This window comes from Lissotriton vulgaris, chromosome 5 (assembly GCF_964263255.1).
Source record: "Lissotriton vulgaris chromosome 5, aLisVul1.2, whole genome shotgun sequence".
In the NCBI taxonomy this organism is placed as follows: Eukaryota; Metazoa; Chordata; class Amphibia; order Caudata; family Salamandridae; genus Lissotriton; species Lissotriton vulgaris.
In genome coordinates this window covers 2,029,154,543-2,029,170,510 of record NC_141693.1, presented here as the reverse complement: position 1 = coordinate 2,029,170,510, position 15,968 = coordinate 2,029,154,543, and the positions used below count along the sequence as shown (strand labels likewise).

At 47.8% G+C, this 15,968-nt stretch overlaps 1 protein-coding gene across 3 annotated transcripts in view; it reads right to left on the bottom strand.

The window, feature by feature from the left end:
* URM1 (ubiquitin related modifier 1) overlaps positions 1 to 13,594 on the bottom strand; it is a 67,918-nt gene extending 54,324 nt beyond the window's left edge. The window contains exon 1 of one of the 3 annotated variants that reach the window (XM_086924927.1): positions 13,469 to 13,594. In XM_086924927.1, coding sequence (XP_086781053.1) covers positions 13,469 to 13,503 — 35 coding nt within the window. In that variant the 5' untranslated portion in view covers positions 13,504 to 13,594. The remainder of the gene's footprint in view (positions 1 to 13,468) is intronic. The other 2 variants (XM_086924926.1, XM_086924928.1) reach the window with 2 other exon arrangements.
* Between the last annotated feature and the right edge of the window lie 2,374 nt (positions 13,595 to 15,968).

Sequence of the window (15,968 nt, the reverse complement as noted above, 5' to 3'; positions counted from 1 at the left end):
TACACTTACCACGAAATATTGGTACCTGACCCATGTCTAAGCCTCTGACTACCACTGTACAATTGCAAGCGAACAAATCAGAACAAATCACCACAAGATTTACAACGGGAAAGGAAAATAGATAATTACCGGCGATGGCTAGCTCCAAAGCACAGACTATAAAATATCCTCCCACGCTATCCAAAAATGCTGCCAAAAATTTTAAACATAACACATTGAGAAAGAACCCAGACATATTGTTCGCAGACCCATACTTTGATAGAGTCAAAGGCACCATAATGAACGACTTGATTTTCTACACAAATAAAACAGCGAAGTGGCGCTATGCCCTCACAGAAATGCTGTTCATAAAAGTTATGAGAAACATCCCTCATGGCACAAAAATAATGACTTCCCCGTCATCAAGCTGCAATGCAGAACTATGCATCACTTTATATAAAACGGGAATAGTGCTGATACAAGCAGCTAATAGGGACCTGGAAGAGTTTGAAAAGTCTTTCCAAATAATAAAAGAAACGCTGGAGAGACCAAGACACCAACTACCCTTGATCCCACATGAAGTCACTCTCGACAACACGGATACTACAACTGGAGACGCCAGCCGAACCGGGGACAATAACAATCAACCTTCCAGCTCGGGAGACACAAATGAAAGGGAGATGGCAACCCCAGAGAACGAGCCAGAAAGAACAGAGAGATCTTCAAAGCGGACAAATGAAGAGCAGGTCCAGGTCCATAGGATACAGCTGATGCCGCCACCAGTTGGTGGGAATCTGCTTGAAGTGAATACCTCAGCTCCTAGCGAGTCACTAAATGACCTGATACCCCTCCCGAATTTCATACCAGAGTGTGATAGATCCCCACCCACAAATTCAATACCTGCAGTACACAACATAAATAACACACACGACATCTCAAACAGAATCGGAAGCGACAACCCAAACAGGGATACAAAGGATAGAACTGGGAAAATGAGAACAGATCAACTACGGAGTCGAGCAAAATGCATAACCCGAAGTGGCAGGGCAATCCTCCCTAAGAAATCACCCCGAAACCAGAAAGTAATTAAGAAGCTCCAGAATATAGTAGGCAACCTGGCACAAGGCTCGATGATAATTTCGCAGGCATTTGATAAACTATGGGAGCTGACGGCAAGCATGCATTCTAAGGTCTCCGATATCCAGAATCTAGTACTCGCCGCACAAAAAAGGAATGAGGAGATGGACGTGTCATTAAAAAATAGGCTCAATAGACCAGACAGGATAAAACCCGCGGCAAACGAAGAAACCCTGGCCTTACTCCGAACCTATGAACAACCGGCCTGGGGGAGTGAGGAGAGAATCAGAACAGTACCAATTGATTCTACTAGAACATCCAGAAAGAATGACAGGAAAGCAATTCACCTCAACCTACAACATATTCAGTTATCATCAAATGAATCTGAAAATGGGAACATCCTTAATTCAGATAATCCCTTGAAATGCCTTCTACTCAACTGTCGTTCGGCATCCAAACATGCATCAGACATAGCAGCCCTCATCATCAATAACGAAATCGACCTGGCAATCCTCACGGAAACTTGGCTAAAGGAATCATCCTCCCCCGCCATTGATCTCTTAGTACCACCTCAGTATAACATTGTGAGATTAGATAGGCCAAGGAAAACAGGAGGAGGCATAGCATGTATTCATAGATCAGAGATAGAGGTCAACATGATCCAAGCCGACCCCTTAGAATCTTGTGAATACCTAGGTCTGAATATAAGATCATCAAGTAATCAAAAATGCAAGTTGCATGCATTTTACCATCCACCAGGAGATAACCCAAAGTTCATAGAGCAACTAATAGAGATCATAACTGCCAACTCCAATCCAGATGCCAACAACATATTCCTGGGTGACTTTAACCTTCACTGGGACGACGGCAATGACAAACTGGTTAATTCGCTTAAAGTGTTCCTCGCCGAACTAAACCTCATACAAGCATGCACCCAACCTACCCATGCGCAAGGAGCGACTTTAGATTGGATCATCTCTAGAAACATAGAGACATCGATCTGCGCCATAGATCCATGCGACTGGTCTGACCATCACGCCATAACATTTGTGATTTCCACAGTGAAAAAGGGCAGAACCGTGCAACCCCCCAAGTCCAGAAAATTGATCCGAGATATAAAAGAGGCGAATATTGAGCTATTAGTCGAAAGCTGCGAGAGAAACTTAAAGCCACCTAACGAAATGCAGGATGTAAATGAGCTAACTGATCACTACATAACCTCAATAGGAAATATCGTCAATGACACCATGCCTCAAAAAATGAAAATAGTTACAGATAAGCCAAAGAATCCGTGGTTTAGTGGGTCACTGAATGAGGACAGGCGCAAACTGAGAACAGCCGAAAGGAAATGGAGACAACACCCTTCCTCACCTGAGCTGATAGCCCTCAGGAAAATCAGAAACGAATATAACAAAAAGGTAATCAATTCGAAAAAAGAATTTATAAGAGCAGAACTAGACAATGCCAAAAACAGACCACGAAAACTCTTCGAGATACTAAAACAGCAATCAGATAAACTAGCCAAATCAACCCAAGAAAACTCAAAAACTCCCTTAAGCTGTGAGTAATTCTCTACTTTCTTCTCTGAGAAAACAAAAGCGCTAGAGGTAGAGCTCTCAAACACCGCGGTTATCCTCCCGACCCAGACTTTGCCGAGGAGCGAGGCCTGTGCGACAACAGAGAGTAACATGACAAACAAGCATTAGAAATGCAATAGGTCTCGCAGCATTAGAGTTAGTGCTTTTAGAATTGTTTATGGTTTTTTTTTTAAATCTTTAGCATGAGGTTGAGGGTGAGTGAGGGTGAGGGGTTGAGGGTGAGTGAGGGTGAGGCTGAGGGGTTGAGGGTGAGGGTGAGTGAGGGTGAGTGAGGGGTTGAGGGTGAGTGAGGGTGAGTAAGGGGTTGAGGGTGAGTGAGGGTGAGGGGTTGAGGGTGAGTGAGGGTGAGGGGTTGAGGGTGAGTGAGGGTGAGGGTGAGTGAGGGTGAGGGGTTGAGGGTGAGTGAGGGTGAGGGTGAGTGAGGGTGAGGGTGAGTGAGGGTGAGTGAGGGTGAGGGTGAGTGAGGGTGGGTGAGTGTGAGTGAGGGTGAGTGGGGGTGAGTGTGGGATTGAGGGTGAGGGGTTGAGGGTGAGGGGTTGAGGGTGAGTGAGGGTGAGGGGTTGAGGGTGAGTGAGGGTGAGGGGTTGAGGGTGAGTGAGGGTGAGGGGGTGAGGGGGTGAGGGGTTGAGGGTGAGGGGGGGTGAGTGAGGGTAAGGGGGTGAAGGTGAGTGAGGGTGAGTGAGGGTGGGTGAGTGTGAGTGTGGGTGAGTGTGGGTGAGTGAGGGTGAGGGATTGAGGGTGAGGGGTTGAGGGTGGGTGAGGGGTTGAGGGTGAGTGAGGGTGAGTGAGGGTGAGGGGTTGAGGGTGAGGGGTTGAGGGTGAGTGGGGGTGAGTGAGGGTGAGGGGTTGAGGGTGAGTGAGGGTGAGGGGTTGAGGGTGAGTGAGGATGAGGGGTTGAGGGTGGGTGAGGGTGAGTCAGTCCGGCCCTGAGTTCCAAGGTCAACCGTTCTGGTCGTAAGGCCACATCAAGGATAAAGGGAGGTAGGCAGGCAGAAGCCATATGAAAGCTCAGCTCATTAAGGGCCCTAGGTTCCAACTGGACCTCAACCGGAGCCAGAGCCGGGCTTCAGGCTTGAGTGTGGCTCCAGCTGTCAGTCGCTCTCCCCCACTTCTATCATTTAGATTTTTATGGTAAGGTGCCTGTTGCATACTTGCGCACTGGGAGAATTTTCAATGTGCCATACAAACTAGCATTTTGCTGTCAAGAGCAACTCAAGACCTAGTGGTGGCGCCCTAAGGCTGTTGTCGTAAGTCATCTTCTGGAGGTGCTATCCTTTGCTGCAAAGATGCACAAATAACTTCACTCTCACAAATTCAAATCTTGATAAGTCCAATCCTGACTTTCTCACTTCTGAGGTCGATAACATTAGTACCATTTAGGAGGGTAACAGTAAGACTTGTTATTCAGTGTCACGAGGCAGCATGTACATATCTAATAAGCACTTAATCGGCGCACTCCATGTTTGCTGGTAGTAATATGTATATCTCCCCACTACTACCAAACTTTAAAAATGAGAATCAGGTTTAGAACGGGTTCCTGACAGAGCAGCAAGCCCAGTCATGCATATTTCCACACACAGGCCATGTTATGCATACTACTGAGAGACAACATTGTGCTACCTCTGCTGATTCACGAAATACCAGCCATATCACAGCAGCACTTCAAAGCAGCGCCTGCTCTGCAGTGTGTGCGCCCGTGGATCACTCTGCTTTTCTTCTTGTGTAACACTGCCCCCTTTTTCTGAAAGCTGGAAGCGGTCAGGACGTTCCCTCCTTGGCATGAGCGAGGCGGCTCGTCTCTTATTTATACAATAGACTCGGGGAGTCATTGTTGCATGGCGGGATACGTTCAGACACGACAACAGCAATGCGGGGCAACAATAAGCAAAAGGCGTGTTCCGTACAAATTGTTCTGCAGGGTGTGTTTTGAATAAACACGCCGAGTTGTGCAGCTTGTTCCCCTGAAGGTTGTGATATTTTTAGGGGGAGTGAGTGATATAGTACTGAGGCAGCGTGTTGAGGTTCTGTTGTGCGACAGCGAACGCAGCCTTGAGACAGAGCTAGGTGTGGTTGACGCGTGACAGAGATAGGTGTGGTTGACGCTTGCGCTATTATCAGAATCTTAGGCCTGTATTTACATCTTTAGCTCGCGAGCGGAAGACAAGTGTGACTACACTCAGTGCGTCAGTGAAACGTGCAGGCGGTGCCAGGGTGTATTTCCGCCGTGTAAAGGGGGCATGAACGTTACAGGCTCGTTATTCTGCAAAGCCCGTCTTATGCCATATTTGCATTTCGAAGTAAGCGCATAAACATCCATTCATGCATATCAATGTCGACCATGCTGTTAGAAAAGTACAAATAAATTGTCAGTTTAAAAGAAAACAATTAGCTTCAGAATTGCACGTGCATTGCAAATAGGTAGTTCACAGCTCTCTGTTCCCTGAATGAAACAGGGAAGAGAGATTCCGAAGTGGGCTGATCCATTGTTAAACAAGAAAGGGTGGAGGGGGCAGGGGAGGAGGGGTCCGGGGAGGAGGGAAGGGCCAGAGGGACTTGATGGGAGTGGTGGGGAGGAGGGGGAGGGTATAGAGAGAGAGAGGAGGAGAGACAGGACAGGGGGAAGCAGCAGAGACACGGCGGGTAAAATAAACAAACAAGCCTTTCACCGTAACACGGCGGGCAGGGGAGGGGGCGGAGAGGGGAGAGGAGAAATGCGACACGGAGGGAAGGGGAGGGGGCGGAGCGGGGAGGGGGCGGAGAGGGGAGAGGTGCGACACGGCGTTAGACGGAAGGAAGAGAGGGGAGGGGGAGGAGAAAGAGAAATGCGACACGGCGGGAGGGGGCGGAGCGGGGGAGAGGGTGTGTGTGTGTTGTTAGGAGACGGACGTGCACGCGCACGCGCTTTTAAGGTCAATGCGCATGCGCATAAGCTCAATGCGCATGCGCATTGACCTTAAAAGTCACGGGCACTGCAAGGAATCGCCACGATTCCTTGCAGTGCAGATAAAGAGTGGATAACTCGCAATAGTCTCGCTTGCTCGATGCGCATGCGCATCGACAGGCGAGACCTAAAAATGAAGCAAATTGGGATACATTTGACTTATATGACCAGGTCAAGATCGCCAAAACATTGTCAGAAATCAGACCAAACAACCACTATCAAGACCCTTTACCTGCAAAATGTGTAAGAGAAATCAGCCACATTGTGGTTCCAATCTGGACCAAAATAATAAACGCTTCACTTACACAAGGGATCCTCCCTGATTGCCTAAAAACAGGACAAGTAGTGCCAATAATCAAAAAACCGACAGCGGACGTATCAGATCCGAATAACTATCGACCAGTAACCAACATCCCTTTACTGGCCAAACTAATTGAGAAATGCGTGCAGAGCCAATTGAAGCAACACATCACCAAGTTCTCCCTACTAGACGAGTGCCAATCAGGGTTCAGAGCAGGACACAGCACAGAAACAGCGATCCTGCATATTGTTGATGACGCACTACAAGCCCTAGACCAAAATCAAGCATGCCTACTGATTCTCCTTGACCGGTCATCTGCTTTTGACACGGTAAACCACGAAACACTACTGTCCAGGCTACAGGACAGGATGGGATTGGCCGGTAATGTGTTGAGATGGTTCAATTCGTTCCTAAGCAACAGAACTCAACGATTCCGGGTTAACCAAGCAATTTCAACCCCGTGTCCCAATGCAATTGGGGTCCCGCAAGGCTCAACACTATCCCCAGATGTATTCAACTTGTATGTCGAACCTCTTACAGACATCCTTCGGAAATCAACGATATCCTACCACATGTATGCCGACGACACGCAAATATACTTAAAGATCGCCTCCCTGGATGACATAGATCTAATGAATAAGACACTAAAGATGGCTATGCAATGGTTAACAACGAACCATCTGAAATTAAATGCCCAGAAAACAGAATTCGTGCTAATTGCTCCTCCAAGGAGCCACCCGGAAGTAAAGGAATGGACTAAATTGGTGACTGCGCTTAACTGCACACCAACCCTAGTCAACTCAGCTAAATCTTTAGGGATCATACTAGATGAGAACCTCGACATGAAAGCACACATCAATTCAATGGCGAAAAGTGCCCGCTTCCATCTGAATTACTTAAGAAAATTAAAACCATTCATATCAGAGGCAGACTTAAAATTGGCGATACAGTCCCTAGTCATTTTCAGGATAGAATATGGTTGCTCTACATTAACTGGCCTACCTAAAACATCCACAGCACCACTAAAAGCCTGTCTCTACGCTGCGGCAAGACTTATCACTGGATCGAGGAAATTTGATCATATATCTCCTCACCTGAAAGCACTAAACTGGCAACCTTATGAGGCCAGAATTCAAATGAGGACAGCATGTATCACCCACAAAGCGGTTCACTATAACACGCCAGGATACCTAAGCAAGAAAATAAAGCTATCAGGAGGAAACAGATCAACAAGAAGCGCCAAGGAGCTGCTGTTGAGGCCGGCCTTTTTTCGTAAGAAAAAGACCTATGATCGAGCATTCACTGGGGCAGCTTCCAGAGTTTGGAACTCACTCCCTCCAAGCATTAGGATGATTCAAAACACTGCAACTTTCAAACGGGAACTGAAAAGCCATATGATGAGGAAATACCTTGCATAGGGAAGCTGACGGAGCGCTGGCATGGACTCCTACCCCTGCTGAAGAGTGGTCCCTCTCCATGAAAACAAACATTGTCAAGAGACTAACTCCACTCACAAGCCTCGGCTGTACTCTGATCGATACCACAGTCTTGGATGAACCAACTGCTGTTTTCATAACCAAACTATATAACCTCTACCTCACCTTATCTAATGATATGGATCATGTTATAAGCTAGGCCTTTCTCACCGTTTATTTACTAATTGCACATGGGTTGGGAATATACTTATTTATGCACCCTTATAGCCACAGCTTCTTTAACCTTCTATTGCTGGTTTTGAAATGATACCTGACTGACAATGTGTAACCTACCTTAATGTTATGTTATATAATGTGCTGAGATGGCTCAACTCGTTCCTAAGCAACAGAACGCAACGAGTCCAGGTTAATCAAGCAATCTCAATAGCTGTTCCCTTAGCCAAACTATATAACCTCTACCTCACCTTATCTACTGATGGATCGTGTTATAAGATAGGCCTTCTCACCTTTTATTACTATTTGCACATGCGTTTGGAACAGACTTATTTAGACACCCTCATAGCCACAGCTTTGTTTACCTTATTTATGTTGGTTGTTAGAACTGTTATTTGACTGTCAACGTGTAATCTACTTCGAAGTATTGTGATGCAATGTGCTGAGATGGGAGATGGTTCAATCCGCTCCTGAGCAGCAGAACTTAACGAGTCCGGGTTAACGAAGCAATCTCAACACATGTCCTAATGCAATTGGGGTCTCGCAAGGCCCACCTTATCTACTGATAGGGACTGTGTTATAAACCAGGCTTTTCACCTTTTATTACTAATTGCACATGTGTTTGGAATATATTTATTTAGTCACCTAGCCATAACGTCTTTTACCATATATTTGTTTGTTTGAGAATTGATATTTGAACGTCAATGTGTAACCTACCTCGATGTTAAGCGCTCTGATACCCACGGGTCTTGTTCGCGCTATACAAAACTTTATAATAAATAAATAAATAAATAAAACCCATCCCCCGGGGCCTGGCCATTTAAACTGGGTTCCTCCAGAGCACTCATTCACCAGTGGGACCGCATGGGGAGCCTGAAGGCCCCTGCGGTACCTGCGGCTCCCTACCTCCTGGGGAAGCCAGTATTGCGTTTAGACAGAGGGAGCGGCTAACATGCAGTTACCTCTATTCAAAAGAAATTCTGCAAGCAAGAGTATTTTTAATGCTCTCGCTGAAAGCAGCGCAGTGTTTGCTAGGACTTGGCGGGAGCGGTGAATTTCCCGCCAAGCCATAGCTATCTGCAATGTCTCAGGGGTGGGCACCCTGGGACACTGCAGGAGCTGACCCTGGGGGGTAGCAGTCCCTTGGGCCATTATTGCCTCCTCCCTATTTTTAGGTCGAGCAGACGTACGCTCAATGCGTGAGCATTGAGCGTGTCTGCTACAGACCTAATGTCGCCCGTATTCAGGAGACTGGACACGACTCAGACGCGCGCTTTTGCAGTGTCGGATTTGACCGCGGGAGCGCGCGTCTGAGCCGCGCTTGCGCAGAGTAACTAGTACTCACAGCCTCTGCTCTCACACAGCCAGCCCCCACCCCTCTGCATGCACGCATACACACAGGCGCGCGCGCACACACACACACACGCTGCCGCCCCCCACCCACCCCCCTGCATACACACAGACACGCCAGCACGGAGCCCCACTCACCGGACACATCCAGCCCCCACCCGTCTGCATGCACGCACACAGGCACGCGCGCGCACACACACACACACACATACACACGCTGCAGCTCCACTCACCGGGACTTCTAATCCGCAGGACTCTTCCGACGTTAACGGGCACAGGGACACCGGCACTCCGCTCCTTGGCTTCCCGGGCGGACGCCGGCTGCACGCAGGGCTCTCCTCTCTGCACCGGAGCCATGCGCCAGCCACTGCAGCCTGCCTCCTGGAAAGCTCCGGTCGCGTGTCCGGCCCCGCCCCCGTCCCAACAAAGGTTGCCTGGCTTCCTGTTGAAGCCGGGCTGCTGCGGTGAGTTTGCTTTTTAACCCTTTCCTGTCTGTAGACACGTCACCCTGGGCACCGCGTCAGCACATAGGACTTCGATATGTGTAAAAGTTGTGTTTTATTTTATTCGCCCGCTTTTCTGTGCTGACACTTCCTTGTTTCCCTGCGCTGCAGAGACCCGGGGGAGCCCCTCGTCCGGGTGACTTGCATTTTGAATGGGGAATGTCATGGCGCTTCGCGTGTCATTCATTATCTCTGTCCCCGCCTCAGAACAGTTTCTGCTGGCGTTGATATTCATGCAGTCTCACAGCTGGGTATTCTCACGTTTCAAGTCATGGAGAATTTGCGTAATTTATTGGCTGAAACTTGTTTGTTTTGTGGCTTCATGTGTCTGGAATTCCTGCGTTGGTGTGGGACACTAGCGTCCCTCTGAGTCTTGTTAACTGTTCCGGTTTGCAGTTCATGACATTTGACCCCAGGCCGCTCTTACATGCTTCCTTTCCACTCCAGGTGCAACAGGCATCCTTTTACCCTGCTGCTGCCAGAAACAAGGTGGGCGCACATAGATCCATCCCTGGTTCTTCAGATTCCCTGCTGTCTGGTTCTATTCAAGGGAGTGTATTTGAACTCAGTGACTGAGCACAGCTATGTACAAGCAGACTTGCACAACCAGTCAGCACCTTCTGTGTGTGTGTGTGTGGTTGGAAGCTCTTTTGCTCTCTTTTCTTCACCGGTAGAGATGTGGCTGTTGAGCCGGAGGATGATGTAACACTTACACAATGAAAAGAGTCTAGCTAAACCTTTATTCCGGCGCTTAATTTGTAAAATAATATATGCATAAAAGTGCCGGAGCTCAGTTTTCTCGGGAGTTAACCACAGATTCTACTGAATGCTGGGATTGTTGAATACTGAGGCTGCCTTGTTTTGATTCCACCTCATCAACTTTTCTTACACCACTTTACTCTTCCTCTCTTATACCTCACTTTCCAGGTTCTTTTTCTTACCCCTGCTGCTTTAGTACCAGTTTTCTTATCCTTTCTTCCTTTTTAGCCTTTCTCTGTTGTGCTCTACACCAAAGTCAGATGACGAAAAATAATTCTTGGACCTTAAAAATAAGTACTGGTGCCCACTACCTGCACTACATGCCCATCCCTGTCTGTTTTCAAATCTGAAACACTCAGCTGTGTTGTGTTGGAGGCAATAGGCTTTTGCAGTAACATCAAGATCTCTGTTGTGACACTAGGTGTGGAACCGGAGAACTACACTGCCAGCTTCTCGTAGTCACCCTCACACCCTCACTCACCCTCACACCCCCCTCACCCTCACAACCCTCACACACCCTCACATCACCCCACCCTCTCACATCCTCGCACCCTCACCCTCACACCATCAAACCCTCACTCACCCTCACACCATCATACACTCACCCTCACACAATCAAAGCCTCACTCATCCTCACACACCCTCACACCTCCTCGGCCACACACCCTCACTCACCCCCCTTCACCCTCCCTCACTCACCCTCACACACCCCCTCACACACCCCCTCACCCTCACACCCCCCTCACACCCCCCTCACACCCCCCCTCACCCTCACACACCCCTTCACCCCCACACACACCCCTTCACCCTCACACACACACACACCCTCACCCCCTCTCACCCTCACCCACCCTCACCCACCCTCACTCACCCTCACTCACCCTCACCCTCACACCCCCTCTCACCCTCAAACACCCTCTCACATCCTCACCCCGCATCACTCATTCGCCACCACAACATCAATCTGTGCAACCATTCAACAACTACTTCAAATATGTTCTCTCAATATTTCAAGCTTTATTACAAATGTAACAAAAACATGTTAATATTTCACTTCTGTTCTAGGAGTTTTGTAACAATAAAAGACACAGAACATAATCTTCACAAGTTATTTACAAAACTTTAAGCTATTACCATTATAAATTATAATACCTTTTATTTAAGTATTAATTATGTAAAAAAAAAAATGAAAAGCCATTGTTATTTGTAATATCAATACATGTAAGTCACGTAAATACAACACATATTGCATTACAAGTGCACTATGTGTCACATTTGCAAAAATTATAACTATTGGCATTGTAAATGACAAAGCTATTAATTTCGCTATTTTCAAAAACAAAACCTAACTAAAAAAATTTGTCATTTACAATTCCAATAGCTCAAACTTTCCTAATGCGAGACCTATTGCATTGCAAATGCTTGTTTTTATCAGTTGACCGGGGGGAGGTGGTGGACCCCGGGTCTGTGTGTCCCCCTGTTTTTTCATAATTAAAGCTCTGGGGAGGGGGCAGCCCCTGGGGTCCGAGAGGATTCCCCCTTACTAAAACTTAAGAAGCCCCGGGTAGGGGGGGTCTCAGGGCTGCGGGGGATGCCAAACAGGCCTTCTCCACATTAATTAGTAAAGAACTCCCAAGGAGGTGGTGGTCCCCAGAGCATGAGCCCCAGGGGGTAGGGCTTGTGTGCCCCCATCTCCTTTATTTACACAATGCCCTTAGGACCTGGCCCACTGTACTGAATGTCCCACTCATATGGTCAAGTGTCCCGTGATGACCATCAACCACCACCATCTGAGGCTTATTTTGTGTATTTTTATATCATATAGAGCAGTGTTACATATGCCTGCCTAGTAAGAAGTAGGGCAGTAGGATTTATTATCAACTTTGACTTACTTTTATGTCACTTTTGCTTTTCCACTTTATCTTGCTTTAAGGAAGTGCATGCTATTGGCTTGAACATGATCTCATATTACTAATTCTGCTCCTTTACGCATAGAACAGCGTTTGCATGATCAACTCCATTTTCTTGGCTGTCGCCATATTCGGAGGTTCGCAAGGTGGGGGGGCATGTTGAAAGTAGTACCTAAAAACACATAAATAGCTCCATATTTGAGGGGGTTCGGGCTCAGGTGTTGTCTGTCGAAAAAAAAAGGACTTTTCTACGGATGTCACTTCTAATTAAAAAAAAGAATTGTTTACACACTCACTGTGTAATTTATTTCTGCAAGAGTAAATCAATCTGAATTCAAGAAAATACGATTTATTGTACTACTTTAATATACTAAATTATGGTGGCTGCAGGGGTTCAGCTTAAAATAAACACTGGCAAAGCCATTTGGTCTTTCCTACAATTTGCTGATATTTCTTTGGGGGCTGACACTGACTCACTCTCGGCACAGTGTTTGCCCTGTAGTATTTGCTTGTTTCTTTTTAGGTTGATGCCTTTTATGTATGTGTTAATTGTCAAAACAGATAAATAAAAGGCATTGTCATTTACAATAAAACACACAAGATGATGGATGGAATGTTGCACAATGGCAAAACATTCACCCCAGTCACAGATCTGGGTTTAATCCATCGTTATTTTGCTCACCAAGCCACCCCAGTTCAGACATGGCCATATGCAAATCAGCCTTGACCCTGTGCCTATGAATCTCCAAGGAGGAGTCACTGCGGGTCTTCTTCAGGACAAATGGGAGGGCAGCCAGTGGAAGTGGGCCGTAGTGCCACTTGAAGTCCTATCTGGGACAATCCACCGTCCGGTTGGGTTCTTTAGGAGCAATTGCGGGAATGAGCCTCGTAGCTCAAAGTGGAAGCCAACCGGGCGGTGGATTACGCCCACAATCAGATAGGACTTCAAGTGGCACTACGGACACTTCCACTGGCTGCCCTCCCATTTGTCCTGAAGAAGACCCGCTGTGACTCCGTACTCACGCACGCTTCTGGGTCGAAACGTCAACGTGCCCCGACACTCGATACCCTGTGTTCTGCATCCCGTGCAAAGTAACAGAATAAGAGGCCATCTCGTTGGAGTCTGTAACGTGTAAGGGTGTGAATCTCCTCGTGTAACGGTCTTGGTTCTATTGTGAAGCGCTTTGAGGCCTTTGGGTAAAGTCTGCGCCCTATAAAAATGCAGCAATAAATAACATTTATAAAACCAGCCCAGGAGACTCCCTGCCTGAGCCTGCAGCTGAAGCAATGGTCTTTTCATAAAAGATGGGGAGTGTTTCTATAAAGTGTAAAGAGCATGGGCTGCAGGCCCACCGGGATCTAAAGACCCCCGGAACTACCGCGCGCGGCCCCTGCTCTCACCCGAACTCCAGAAGCAGGGACACCGAGGCCGCCATCCTGTGCACACCGGAAGCACGCGGCCGGAACACGCCCAACTTCTATCAGCAAAGAGGCCGAAACAGGAACCGCCCACGAAAGACTGGCGAGTAAAAAAAGAAGGACCCGCCCCCTAGTCAACCGTGATACAGCTCTCGGAAGAAGCTCCTAGTACACGCTCAACCGCCTCCAGAAAAGAGGCCGAAACAGGAACCACCCACTAACGATCTCTGAGCTGCTAAAAAAAAAAGGAGAGCCCGCCCCTTAGTCAACGAGACAACAGTGCTGCAGCTCTCGGTCGCAGCTCCTGCCCCAACCGCCACAGAAAAGGTGCGGAAACAGGCCGCACCTACGTAAGACGCCGAGCGGATACACAATGAGGGCGCCACAGCACTCTAGTGTGAGTCGCCTGTGCGGCTACGCGCGGGAGCGCACCTGGATACACGCCCAACCGCCTCGGGAAAGAGACCGAAACAGACCCCGCCTACAGTAGGACGGCGAGCGGACAAACATTGAAGGTTCCCAAAAGCTCATTCTTTCAGGTGCTGAACAAACACACAGAGCATGTAATAATCTGCACACCCTCCATAAATAATCATCTTCTAGCGCTGGCACCCTGCCACATTCCATCTCTGCTACTAACGCTGGCATGATGTATTTATTTATTCTATGCGTTTTCCTATAGCGCAGACTTTACCCGAAGGCGTCAGAGGCTTCACAAAAGGAACAGAACTGATACATGAGAACAATTACAAGTGAACAAATTACAAAAGCAGACGTTACAAGAGGAAAAGTGACAATCACGAGCAAACAAATACAAGAGGAGCAAACAGTGCATTACAGATGGAAAAAGTGTCCTGTGTGCAGGTTACAAAAGCGTACAAAGTACCAGTAGAGGTGTAATACTGCAATAAATGGAGGACACTCAAACACAAGAAAAAACATTACGGAGGCAATGGTGGCACTTGTGCAAGTATCTAAAGCAAACAAAATGTGAGAGTAGCAAACAGTGTGTTACAAGAGAAAAGTGGCGTGTGCATGTTACAAAAGAGATCCAGACACAGGTAAAAGGATAATACTACAATAAATGGAGGACACTCAAACCACAAGAATACACTGGGAAGGCACTTCCATAGTCATGAAGAATAGAAATGTTCTATACTAAAAGGTCTTCCTTCAGATAATAGAGAGGGCTGCTGCTTCCAGAGCAGGAAGGTACCCCATGGATAGGGTGACCAGAATTACAGAACACAGGCAGTTAGAACATACTTAAAATGCAATGTTTAAACCCAGAATCTTGCTTGTTCATTAAATTGCTTTCTTGCTCACAATCTGCTTTGTAAAACATAAAAAAGCCCCTCCAGCCCTTTTCAGTCGACCTCCTCTAAAAACCGGGACAGGAGCTACATTTCATAAAATTTGCCGGGACAGCTGGTGAAAATCCAGGACTGTCCGGGCCAATCCGCGACGCCTGGTCACTCTACCCATGGATCAGCTGCCTCTAGAGCGGACATGTCTCCCAGGGATCACCTGCCTCTCGAGTGGACATGTCTCCTATGGGTCAGCTGCCTCTACAGCTGGAATCTCTGCCATGGATCAGCTGCTTCTAGAGCGGGCATGTCTCTCACGAATCGGCTGCTTCTAGAGCGGGCATGTCTCCCATGAATCAGCTGCATCTAGAGCGGGCATGTCTCCTATGGATCAGCTGCTTCTAGAGCTGGCATGTCTCCCCTCAATCCGCTGCTTCCAGAGCGGCCATGTGTCCCATGGATCAGCTGCTTCTAGAGCGGGCATGTCTCCCATGGATCAGCTGCCTCTAGAGCAGGCATGTCTCCCATGGATCAGCTGCTTCTAGAGCGGGCATGTCTACCATGAATCAGCTGCCTCTAGAGCGGGCATGTGTCCTATGGATCAGCTGCATCTAGAGCGGGCATGTCTCCCAGCGATCAGCTGCTTCTAGAGCGGGCATGTCTCTCATGAATCGGCTGCTTCTAGAACGGGCATGTCTCCCATGGGTTAGCTGCCTTTGGAGTAGACATGTCTCCGATGGATCAGCTGCTTCTAGAACTGGCATCTCTCCCATGGATCAGCTGGTTCTGGAGTGGGCATGTCTCCCCCGAATCAGCTGGTTCTAGAGCTTGCATCTCTCCTATGGATCAGCTGCTTGAGGTCAGAGTCTGAGTAAGGGTTGCTCCAAGCCTTTTTCGTCACCTTAAGATCCCATTTCTTGCACGGGTGGAGCTGGTTTGTTTCTTCTGATTCACACCAACCCATTTCAATCTTGGGCTAACAATTTGTCTTTGAATGTAAGTGTTTGACTTGAAAGATGAGCAGGCAGGACAGCCCTCAGAGCTTTGGCCTCTTGGGAGGAATAGTACACAGACCGGGTGCTTGCTGTTCACAGCTAACTCCCAGCTACAGTTAGGGCCAAACTTGAACAACATGTTGACAATAGAGAAAGGTGTCCGAGCCACTTGGGAGATAC